Source organism: Beta vulgaris, chromosome 4, assembly GCF_026745355.1.
Source record: "Beta vulgaris subsp. vulgaris cultivar EL10 chromosome 4, EL10.2, whole genome shotgun sequence".
NCBI classification, from domain to species: Eukaryota; Viridiplantae; Streptophyta; class Magnoliopsida; order Caryophyllales; family Amaranthaceae; genus Beta; species Beta vulgaris.
The window spans coordinates 24745291-24757876 of NC_079205.1; the positions used below are offsets into that span (position 1 = coordinate 24745291).

The window sequence follows — 12586 nt, forward strand, 5'->3', positions numbered from 1 at the left end:
AGTGCACCGCCTTGCTAAAGAGACGTTTTGACAATTTTTTTTTTATAAATCACGTTTTAAAGATTTCTTTTATCTTTTAACACCAAAAAATTGATTTTACGGGATAAAATCCAATTTTAATTATAAAAAATATCTTTAAAAATATTTATTTATTAAAATAGAACAATTAATTGGGGTTTTCAAAGGATTCGACTCAACAAACAATTAACAATTATCATAAATAATTAATTGGGATTTGAAATAAGACTTTAACACTTTTCAAAGTAGTTATGGGATAGCTTTTCAGACTGCTCTACCCTCGAGTAGAACCAATTAAGACCACGTTATGTATCATCGAATCCTTAAATGGGGAGACACGATTATGTGCCTATAAGTAATTGACTACGACTTACGTAAAAATTACATTTCTAAACTAAAATCGTATGATTAAAGCACAAAACGGAAAATCATGACGTAATCAAGCTCGACCTCCAAGGCAGAACGTGCCTTTGGCGGGATGCGCGCTCCACGATGCGTACCCCCATGGCGTAAGTACATGCACAAAAGATGGATTCGATTTGCAAAGAGCGAAGTGTAGAAAAGAGAAATGGATAGAGAAATCTTAGGAGCAGTTACAAACAACTAACGTAACCCTATGACAATATGAAACCGCAAAAAAGTCAACAATCTCATTCTCAAAAGTCAAGATGATGAAGATGCAAGAACGATACTGCAAGAAGTCTACGAAAATAATGTTACAAGTATAACAAAGTCTTAACTACAAAACCAATTGTAGAAGAACAATGCTCATAAGTACAACTACATTGGTTATTTTAGACCCAAATCGTGCAAAAACAAAGGGAAGAAGTGCAAGGAAGAAAAGTCGTTTTGAAAAGACCAATTAAAAAAACAAATTCCAAGAACCACATTGATTGTTTTACTTTACGCATAATTCAGGTTGTACTTTACGCATTTACAAATCTCAGCGATCAATACTATCTCATATTTACTTCATCTCATGGATGTTCGAGCGTAAACTCCAATCATAAACTTTTACTCGTAGTCATAGACAGCAATGCAAATAATTATTCCACATAGTTTGACATATAGCTTCAAGCATTAATAAGAAGCTGACTTTTGATCTACTAACCAACAAAGAGCTGGACTTTTAGAAGTCAGGCCTATAACTCATTCCAACATGACAAACTAACACTTAGGTGCATTCATTATGATATGGATTCTTATCATTAGATGTCTGGTTATTTCGATGGGACCAGCGGTGTCTACGAACATTATAATTAGCGATATTGGGGTGCCAATTCACCTTCCTTAACAATGTAGTTTTGAGGAGGAAAGTCTTCTCCTTTGAAGTAATTGTCAAGCATATCCTTAACACCAGCAGCATAACGCAACTGCAACATTTCAATGTTGGTTGATCACATATTGCATGAGCAAGAAAAAACAATATGGATAAAAGATTTTAGCAAAAGATTTACACAAGGATCTGAGACTACCTGCGCATCAATAGTTGTTCCAGAAATATGTGGAGTCATGGCATGGTTTGGCATATGTCGCCAAGGATGATCCTTTGGAGCAGGTTGCGGATACCAAACATCTCCACTGTATCCTGCGCATGAAAATGTTACTTTCATTGGAGCTCATGTCTAAGTGTCATTACGAGAATCCCTGTTTAGGGTGCGCTTTAGGTATTAGACATTTAGACACTTTAACCGGTAAGTCTCAGCCCTATTGTGCATATACGCTACTTGCAAATAGTGATAATAGTTCTACGGCTTTTATTTCACCTTAAAAGTAAGACGAACATATAAGTTCAGAAATTTTCAAATAAGGGTTATCCAACTTAAACTATCTTCACAAAAGTTTCAAAGGTTATCTCAGGTGTCAGCCTAATTCGTTTTTTTCCTGTTTCAGAATTTTTGTCCAACTAACTGAGAATTACATAATCCATACATACTAGAATCGCCAAATGTAGCCAAAACAGATCAACCCATTTATCAAGGATAGAAGGTGAGTCTATTTTACATCTAAACTAGCTTGTTAGCCCGTACCATGTATGGGATACATTGCAAATAATTTAGAATCAATTTTACTAATTCATTGGAACTGTCATAATATTCAAGTAGTAATTCTGAACTTTTCTCTCTCCCCTTTCTCCTCCCTACTTTCAAAAACCCTAGCTTCCATTGTTGATTTTTAAAGGGGCTTCCATCGGTTTTTACCGTTGGAAAGCCCCCACCTTTGTTTTTTTTATTTGTTTTTAGGTTTCCAATAACGATTTCTCCCTCGAAAGAAAGGGTTTTCGATCTCCTTCGTAAGAAAAGGTTTTTCGATCTCCTTCGAAAGACAAGGTTTTTCGACCTCCTTCGAAAGACAGGGTTTTTCTCCTCTTTTAGAGGGGGAATTTCTACAGGTATTAGTACTTTCATGTTTACTCTTGTTATTAATTAAAGTTTTGTAATATAAATGAATTTCTCGATGTGATGTGGTGAAGATGTATATTACAAACATTAGGAAGAAACGATAGGGAAATGAGATAGAAATCATGAGATAAAATTGATAAGAACAGTCCCAACTATTGAACATCTTCTTTAATCAGTCCTAACTTATAATTATTTTTAGTTGATCCCAACTTTTAAGTCAATTTGATAAAAACGGTCCCCTTGACCTGGAGACCACAAAGAGTCACGTCAAACTGTGACTTTTAATGATATATTTTCTTTTATATTTTGACTTTTCTTTTTCTTCTTTCCTTTGCCTTTTTTTTTTCTAGCATCCTCTACTCCCCTCTCTCTCTCTCCTTCCCACTTTCCTCTATTCTTCATGGGGATAGTAGCAAATTTGCATCTCCATCAAATTAGAAAAGCGAATTGGAGATGGGTGAGGAGTTGAAATTGGGGGATTTAGAGTTACGAAAATTCGTAGGAGATGAAGATGATGATGAAGAATTGAAGGTGGCAAGGGAAGAGAGATAAAAAGGAGTAGTCAACGCGTGGGTTTATGGGGGCTGGCCGTGGTTTTTGGGGCTGGGAATGGGTTTTTACAGTGGGTTTGGTGACTTGGTGGTTGGTGTTTGTGGTGGGGGTGGAGACACGTGGGGGTGGGAGTGAGTTACTGTGGCTAGGAGTGCCTTTCAGGGGTCGTGACTTGGTGGTTGGTGTTTGGGGTTGGGGACAGGTGGGGGTGTGTGTTTGGGTTGGGGATAGGTAGGAGTGGGAAAGCAAAAAAACCAAATAAAAATAAAAAGAAAACAAGAACAAAAGCAATAAAAGTCACGTGTAAGGATTTTAACCTGTTACTCTAGGTTCTCATTGTTGGGTAGTTGGAGATGGTGAAGCAAGCCCAAGCGAGGAAGAGCCCAACCCCTAGCAGCTCGGGCGGGCAGGGAGACCAGGCGGGCGATTTGAAGCTCGGGCGGGCGCTAGCTCGAGCTTAGGTTTTGCCTCCAAGGCAGAATATTGGGATGGACCCTGCACCGGGCGAGTTGCTACTCGGCCTAGGCGAGCGTGTGGGCCTGGGTGAGCGTGTCGGCCTGGGCGAGCGTGTGGGCCCGGGCGAGCGTGTGGGCCCGGGCGAGCGTGTGGGCCCGGGCAGGCTAGGCTAGGCTTGGCTCGGGTGGGTGGTCTTGGACTGCCACTTTGGGCAGAATGTTGCAAGGGCCTTGAGCCCGGGCGGGCGCTTCTTCGGGCTCGCCCGGGCAACCCAATTTTGCACGTGATTTTTTGCGTTTAAGTTTTAATCGTGGCCCTTGGATTGCTTTTAGTCCTAGGAGTATAAATACCCATTTTCTGGTTTTAGAAGAGTGTAACACACATATTTCAAAGTTCAAACTTGGAGACTCATCTAATCTAGGGTTTTAGGAGAGAGTGAGTTTGTGAGAAATTGTATGTTCACCATTGATTCTCCATTGATTCCATAGTGCAAGTTTGTGGGTTTTTCTCCAGAAGCTCGGGTTTCCCACGTTAATTTTGGTGTGTTCTTTCTTATTTTCTTTCCTCTTTGCATTACTTGGTTGTTGTTTCAATTTCATGTTTCTTCTTGGTTATTGTTGATTATTGCACAAACTAGTTAACACTTGTTTCTAAATCCCAATAGTTGGTATCAGAGCTAAGGTTTTAACTTGGGAAAGTGATTTAGTGTTGTGTTGGTAAACTAGGATTTGTGGTTGAAAAATCAAAGTTTGGATTTTTGGTGTAGAAAAATCAAATTTTGAATTTTTGGGTAAACTTAACAATGGAAGAAGGGAAATTGAGGATTGAGAGGTTTGATGGTAAAGATTTTGGCTTTTGGAAAATGCAAATGGAGGATCTTTTGTATCAAAATGCAAATGCAAATGGAGGATCTTTTGTATCAAAAGAATCTTTACTTACCTCTTGAGGGAAAAAGACCAAGTGGTATGCTTGAGGATGAATAGAAAGCTCTTGATAGGAAAGGACTTGGAGTTGTGAGATTGACATTAGCTCGGAGTGTGGCTTTCAATGTCAAGAATGCCAAAACAACGGCGGGTTTGATGGGAACTTTGTCAAGTATGTATGAGAAACCATCGAAGTCAAGAGGACATGGTAAACCGAATGGGGGAACTCATGTGGTGTGTTAGGGTTGTGGTGATGAAGGACATTTGAAGAAAGATTGTCCAAAGAGAGTGAATGGAAAAGGGAAGAAGAAGGTTCAAGAAAGTAATGATGAAGAAGATGCATCAAACAACTTGATTTCGGAGTACGATTCTGATATTTTGATGGTAAACATGGATGGTCCAAAAGAGTTGGTTGGGTGTTTGGGATCATGGGTCTTGGATTCGGGTTTTTCTCATCATTCCTCACCATGCAAAGAGTTGTTTCGGAACTTCAAATCCGAAAAGCTTGGAAAAGTCTATGAAGGCATGGTAAATGAAATAGAAATTATGAAGGCGGGATCATTTTTAGCTACTTAGTGTTTATTTAGAGGAACTATGAAATAAGCTACATTACAAAAAGTAAAATTATCCATTTTGTTTCTTTATTTGGAGGAGTATGAGACTCTTGAGTAAAGATTGAGTAAAGATTTCTCACTTGAGGCTTTTGGTTAGAAGATAGTATGGATTCCGGCATATACAACTATACACCTATACTACGATCGTAATTTGAAATGCACGGTGTAACATCTAAAAGTAGTTTCTCCAATTCAACGCAAGAAGTAATTTTTATCTTACATATCTATATATATATCTAAAACTCAAAGCAAACAATTGTCATGCTGCTACATTCCCCCCCCCCCTTCTAAGCAATTGACAAAATTAACGGTTTTTTCACCAAGTACCCCCGAGTATCCAAAAAATTCACATGGTACCCTCCATGTTTTCAAAATTCACTAGGTACCCCTAAGTTTCAAACTAATACACGGGGTACCCTTAAATGCCCTTAATGACTAACGACGTTAACCGCCGTTAGTCATTAACCCTAATTTTCTGTTTTCAACTCTAATTAACCTCTAAACCTAACCCTAACCCTAACCCTAACCCTAACCTTAAACCCTAAACCTTAACCTAACCACCCTTCCCCACCCTCCCACCACCTCTGCCCCCTGCCCCACCCCCACCCCCGCAGCCCCCTTCCCTCACCCCAGCCCCCCCTCCCCCGCGAAAATGGAAGGGGGTAGTGTTGTGGTTGGCGCGGGGGTGGGGGAGAGGGTTGGGAGGTGCGCGATGAGGAGGGAAGGGTAGGGGGGCTGCTGAACTAAACTGAGTGGGGGAGGAGGGCGGCGCGAGGGTGGGGAAGGCGTTGCGGGGGGTGGGGGAGGAGGGCGGCGCGACGGTGGGGGAGGGGGCAGGGGTGGTGGGAGTAGGGCAGGGGTGGTGGGAGGGTGGGGGGTGGGTGGTGGGTTAGGGTTAGTGTAAGTGTTAGGGTTTAGGGTTAGGGTTAGGGTTAGGGTTAGGGGTAGGGGGTAGGATTAGGGTTAAGATTAAGGGATTAATTAGGGTTAAAGCAGAAAATTAGGGTAAACGCCTACCCCGTGTATTAGTTTGAAACTTAGGGGTACCTGGTGAATTTTGAAAACATGGAGGGTACCAGGTGAATTTTTTGAAAACTCGGGGGTACTTGGTGAAAAAACCGCAAAATTAACAATAAAAATATGAGTGTTAAGACTTGAACCCTGAACCTCTCCTCTGAGATACAAATGCACTAATCAACTCATCTACAAGCTCATATTGATTTGTTATTATAAGCTATGTTACTCCGACACCCTCTCCAGGCCGGAGTATCGCGTATCGACTCGACACGACACGCGACACGACGCGCGACACGCCTGGAAAAGGTGTCGAGTCCCGTGTCGGAGTAAGTGTCGAATATACTCTTCAAGGGTCGACACTAGAGGAACCGAGAGAGAGAGAGGAGGAAAGAAAAGAAGATGAAAATCACAGATCTAGGGTTGATTCGAAAACCTAGATCTGGAAATTGAAGAGGAAAATGCTTATACTAGGACAAATTACCATGGGGCTTTGGTTCTAGCAAGAATTCCGAGCCAGATGGTGTTGTCAGATCCCCGGCAAAGGTAGTCGGCGGCGGCCGGCGGCGGTCGGCGGCGGTTTTTTTCTCTTTCTTTCCCTAGCCCCCGACATTTTCTTTCTCTGTCTTCCTCTCTTTTTTTTCATTTAATCCAGTCAGTTTCTAATTACGTGGGTGTGCCCCTCCCCCTTTTCTCTATTTTTTGTTCTTTTTTATTTTTTCTTAAAGTTTTACCAACTAGGGTTTTAAAAAAAGCATTAAAGTGGGCTAGGTATAGTTGGGCCTTAAAAAAAAAAAAGCTGTCATAACTCATAAGTAACATTATATTTTTTTTTTACAGGCATAAGTAACAATGTAACATTATATTAGAGATACGCTAATTGAACACAAATTTATATAACTAAAGAATTTTTTTTATGCTATCTCGTACTAAAAAACTTGTTACTCTTTATTATTTATTTTAATTTTCAATTTCAAAATAAATGTATTTTTTGAAAAACATCTCAAGTATCCAATTTTTTTCCGACACTTTTCAGATACCCGTGTCTAGAAAATTGGTCAAGACACTCTTTTGACCGTATCGCCGTATCCCTCAAATTTTGGGACTAGAGTGTCGGATCCTCCGATCCCTACTTGGACACGACACCCGTATCCGTGTCTGAGCAACATAGATTATAAGCAAAAGTAACTATGCTTCTTAAGTTGACACACCAATTTGACTCCTACATTAATCGACTTATCAAGTAAATGTGTAATATACTAATATATCCCCATGTTACATGTTATATTACCTATCAAGTTCCGTTTTATCATAATAGTGATAATAAAACATCAAATCAACTTCGCTGCATTATAAAAATCTTTAATGAGCCCACCAAACCTTAATTTATGCTTAGCCTTTTACAAGATAGAAAACACAAATATTAACTATGTGAAGGAGAAATTTGAGAAAAATATATTGTAGTTAATTTAAATCAAAGTATAAATAAGAACGGAAATGTAACGTGTCTTTATGACCCGAAAAATGATATTCAGATCAACTAATTTAAAGGACCTATCCATTGTATGATATGAATTTGTGAGACACGAGTAACTATTTGTCTTAAATAGACACTTATAAATTTTAATATACGAGTAATCTATTAAGATAAAAAAAATAAAAAAATAAAAAAATAAAAAAACTACCCTTTAGACCCATGTAACCTTTTGTCCTAAATGGGGTCACTTTTACTTATATTCAAGTGACTCATATAAGGTAAGCAACTATTCCTAGTTTATAAATAGCTCATTTTGACTTGAAAGAGTGACCCATTTTGCGAAAAGTTATTGATATCACAATAAATTTATTATGCACCTGATACTCAATACTAATTGAAAGTTATGGATCATTGGAGGTAATTACGTGTCATCTAATTACATACGCTGATATTGAGGCATGTATTACAATTAATTTCATTAAAAAATTAATAAACGAATTATACGTAAAGACCCGAGGCATCGCCCGGGGCAACAACTAGTTTGTTACCTAAATAGGAAAGATTATGACATTTCCAACCAATTTTGGAGTGTTAGGGTACCAAAACAAGAAACTTGATCATTCACCACAACAAAAATAATAGTACATGTACCTCCGATGTGACCACTTGAGCAAGCATCAACAACAGCTTGGGTATCCATAATTGCTCCTCGAGCATTGTTTACAATTAGCACTCCCTTTTTCATCTTTGCAATCAGCTCTTTGTTGAACATTCCTCTGTATCAAAGTTCGGAAGTTACCAAAGACATACTTTAAATTTCATTTCATCCTTGAAACCATGGAGAGAACATAAAGCAAAGAGCTAACTTCAATAAAAAAATTCTCCATGCTATTTTCTTTTGGTTTGGTTTCTTTCGCAGTGCTCTAAATCACAAACTGATTGCATGATATATTTATGACATGATAAGAAGTCACGAAGAAAATGCACGTACTTGGTTTTCTCAGTAAGAGGAGTGTTGATGACAACTACATCACATTTGCCAAGCATCTTCACAAGATCCTCCTCATACTTGGCTCCTGTCTGATTTTCTAATTCTGGGTCCATCTGGATACGATCATGATAGAGAAGATTACAGTTAAAAGGCTTCAACCTCTGAAGCAAAAGCTTGCCAATTCTTCCTGCACCAACAGTGCCAATGGTCTTGCCCTCAAGGTCATAAGCTCGGTAAGCAATACCAGCAACATTCCACTCCCCATTAATAGCTTGCTGGTATCCAGGCACAAAGTTTCTGACGAGAATGAGAATCCTCATCAACTCATCTTCTGCAACGGAGACAACATTGCTTCCAGTTACCTCTGCAACAGTTAGACCAGCCGCTGCTGCAGCCTTCAGATCAATGTGGTCCGAACCAATTCCAGCAGTGAGCAAAAGTTCCAAGTTCTTTGCTCTTTTGATCCTTTCAGCAGTGACATAAGCAGGATGAAAAGGCGTCGTTATAAGGACATGGAGATCTGAAATATGCTTCTCAAGTTCTGCAATTAAAAGGTGATCAGGGTCGGATGAGAAGGAGAAGCAGCGAGATCAGACACAAGAATCTATGCTTGTTTCTCAGTTAAAAGGAACCGGTAGAGGAGACTAGTTGACCACAAGTGAAGAACATTTCAAGCACAAAAGACCACAAATCTCTCCCATCCCCCAATAAAATAAAATAAAAAAATAATTGATCATCCATATGTACTGGTGTCAATGATTATATTGACCGAGGTTTACCTGTTGTCATCCATAAAAATGTTGACAGTATGATATAAAAAACATTTGAACAGTTATAGATACTAAATTACACAGATCATACATATTAGCAAAGCCATGTCAGTTAAATTGTTCAAGAAAGTCATGAGTTCTAGTGAGCCTACAACCTCCAAGATGAAGCCAATAACTGTCATGATTAAGATTCAGATACTATAGAAATATATGATGCTGTAGCTGTCAAATCCATTAATGAAATTCCATGAGCTTCAAGGAGCTTGACATTCCAAGCTAACGCTATGCCTTGCTTAGATGCTAAGTATAGCTGATATTGGCAGAGAAAGAGTAGATACTGCGATTCAATGAATTGATGCATAAAGAGACATTCATACACTTATTTTCCAAAATTATAAATAAATTTAGTTACAACAGATGTTTCTAATCTACTTTTGACTTCCTTTATTGCTATTAGCCACACAAACCACCTTAATGCACTTAAAATTCAGGACGGTCAACTTCCGGGTGCTCATATCCTAAGCATCACGACATATCACATAATGTACAAAAGCTTTGTAATAGGGGTTATAAACTCTGTTTTCAGCAATTATTATTTCAACTATGAGGCAATTTCAACCTCAGAAAAGAAAACTGATAAGTTGATTCTCTTTAAGTGAGAAAGAATAGAGCATAAAATAAGAATTTCATCTGATAGTATCGAGTCACATCACGATTGCTTGGATAAGTCAAAGGCAGAAAATGTACCAGAATCTGGGCCATCTTTGTCATCTGTAACAATATAATGGTGACCCTGTGACTCTAGCCAATCTCGTATCCCAAGGGAACCTTCTACAGAACCCACAAAGTTGGGATTCATTGATGCATATTCATTTGCTTTGTAAAAAACACCCACAATTTTCTTGCTATCTGAAGAACTCTGCTTGACAAATAAGAAAGATGTTATACATAGTAAAATTGAAAAGAGAGACTATAAGAGGAATATTGTTGATCCAATTTTCAACATCTCATTTCTATGTATATATAGAAACTTCCAACTTCCAAGTGCTCAGATCAAACTTTCAAGAAAGATAATATAGGTTGCTTGAATATCTGCAACTCCCGAGATTAACATCGAATTTTACAGCAACAAGTTGCACAACTCCAAAGGAGCTCAAATCAATTTCACTACGAATACATTACAAACAAAGATAAGCCACGTAGCTAGCATGTAACAACGAGTTTGACGCAACAGATGTCAATATTTAAAGAACTACATAAAAGTATAACATCAAACCATTAAAAGGAAAATCTAATGAATTTAGCCATCCCAAACTATTTAACTCAGACTTAGCTACCCATGCTACAAGATCTAAACTTTGGGGGACTCACCTTTGGAAATTTTTACCTTTTAGGTACTCAACTTTTTTTGCCACCTCTTGGGACCTATTGCTTTTCTAGCCGTTTTTCCACTTTTAAGGTAACATATTAAACTGATTACTTTCTTATCTTCTATTTTCTCTTTTTCCCATATACCTCTCTTGGAGATTTAGAGCATTTGTATGATTTGATACATGCTAGGATTCTCTAAGTCGCTTGGTTAAGTTGTCGTCACTTAAATAACGTAGGATATAGAGGCTTTCAATGTGGAGCGTTCGCTCTGGCGTTGGAGCATTCACACAGATTTGGCAAGAAACAAGGAAACGACGAAAAGATGAGACGACACCCATGGAGCGTGTTCCCCCATGGAGTGTGAGCTCCAGTTCTTCAGTTTTCGCGAAGCAATGCTAGCTGTCTTGAGCGATTATTGTTCTTCTATTGTGCGTTATATAACTCCTATATATATATATATATTATATTTATATATATATATATATAATATATATTATATATATTATATATATATATATATATATATATATGAGACTTTTCTCATATTGTTGTATGGTTAGAAAAACTCTCTCTCAACAAAAGCACAAAGCAAATTCATCATCACAAATCTTCATCACACATTTGTTCAATTGACATGCTTCTTTGTGAGCAAAAACATTATTGTTCTTCTTTGTATCTTGAACGTGAATTCCGTGTAAGCCGTGCTCTACTAATAGGGTCGAATATTACTTTTGGAAAAGTGTTTCAAGCCTAGACGGTTGTTTGCTGTTGCTATCTTGTTATCCTTGTAATTCTCGTAGTTATTCAAACAACCTCTTTCCTTCTTTGTTTATCTTCAACATATTTAGTGATTTTCTACTTTTAAATCTTTCAAACTATCCCCACAATGGTTTCGATTTTTCTTTTTCTTTGTTACTTTGTCATCAAATTCAAGTTCAAAAATGGAGTATCTTTATATATATAAAAAAAAGGAAACAATAAAAGATGGCTTCCTTCTATCATAAGAAAAAGAAACCAAGACCGATCGTACAAAAATCAGAGATTTTAATGTAAAAAAACAATAACTGATAGTGAATTCCAAAAATTGTTAAAACAAAATGACAACTTGGAGCAAGTAGCCAAAATAAGTGTTTGATTTGAGTTATATGAACAGCAAAACGTTTCTTAAGCGAAACAACACCTGTGAACTGTGAAGCCATGATCAAGTATACATAAAGTAATTTTTTTTTTAACAAGAACTAAAATATATTCTGAAAAACATAAAATGAAAGAAAAAAAAATACTAACTCATTTCCCAACAAAATATTACATAGATACACAAATAGAACTCCTGCTTACTGATCATCTTAAGAATTAAAGCAATGAGCACAAGAATGGAATTATGAGAACAAATAAACTGATGATGTATGTAAAAGTGCTTACATGAAGATTCCTGGAGAAAGGGGAAGAAAATGAAGTTAGATTTGTGGAAGTAGCCGTCACAGATTTCTTAAGAGCACAAGCAATAGCACGCCTCATCGCCATCTTACCCTCTCCTTCTCTCTCAGTTTGTCGGAAGAGTGAATGTGTAGATGATTTGGGTTTCAAAGAGTCAAATTTAACAAGTCAGATTAAGGAGACGTACATAATTGTAGAGAGAGTGTGTGAGACTGCTACATGACGCGTGGTTTGGTAGTTGGTAACTTTGTCTGATCTTGGAAATATGTGAGACTTTAGACCTGGAAATGGGCCGGGTTTTACGGGCTTGGCCCGCGGGTTTGGGCATTGGTTGGCCGGGGAGGGCCTGAGCTTGAGAATGGTGATTTGTGCCGGGCTTGAAATTTTCGGATTTTGCCCACGGGCTTGACTTGTGTTTTATGTTGTTTTTTTTTATTTTTTGACAATTTTAGACTAAAAAACAAAGAAAAGCACATTTGCCGCACGAGCCGGCACACGGGATATATAGACAGGCTCGTGTCCGGATGGGCCAGAAATAATTTTTTTTGACCGTGGCATGTC

General features: G+C 38.1%; 1 protein-coding gene across 1 annotated transcript; it reads right to left on the minus strand.

Annotated features, from left to right (window-relative positions):
* Positions 1-1017: 1017 nt before the first annotated feature.
* Positions 1018-12199, minus strand: LOC104907656 (formate dehydrogenase 1, mitochondrial). The gene is made up of 6 exons (XM_010696616.4): positions 12011-12199; positions 9965-10136; positions 8448-8988; positions 8108-8232; positions 1494-1606; positions 1018-1391 (listed from the first exon to the last, which is right to left on the minus strand). Exons 1-6 carry the CDS (start codon positions 12110-12112, stop codon positions 1278-1280), a joined length of 1167 nt encoding a protein of 388 aa, XP_010694918.1. The 5' UTR covers positions 12113-12199; the 3' UTR covers positions 1018-1277.
* Between the last annotated feature and the right edge of the window lie 387 nt (positions 12200-12586).

Bases quoted from the DNA above. Each gene is read 5' to 3' on its own strand.
- LOC104907656 (XM_010696616.4), bottom strand. From the start codon at position 12,112: ATGGCGATGAGGCGTGCTATTGCTTGTGCTCTTAAGAAATCTGTGACG. The intron at 1,607-8,107 runs GTACATGTACTA...TTTCATGCGCAG, and splicing joins CTCAAGTGGTCACATCGGAG to GATACAGTGGAGATGTTTGG. The intron at 1,392-1,493 runs GTAGTCTCAGAT...GAAATGTTGCAG, and splicing joins GAACAACTATTGATGCGCAG to TTGCGTTATGCTGCTGGTGT.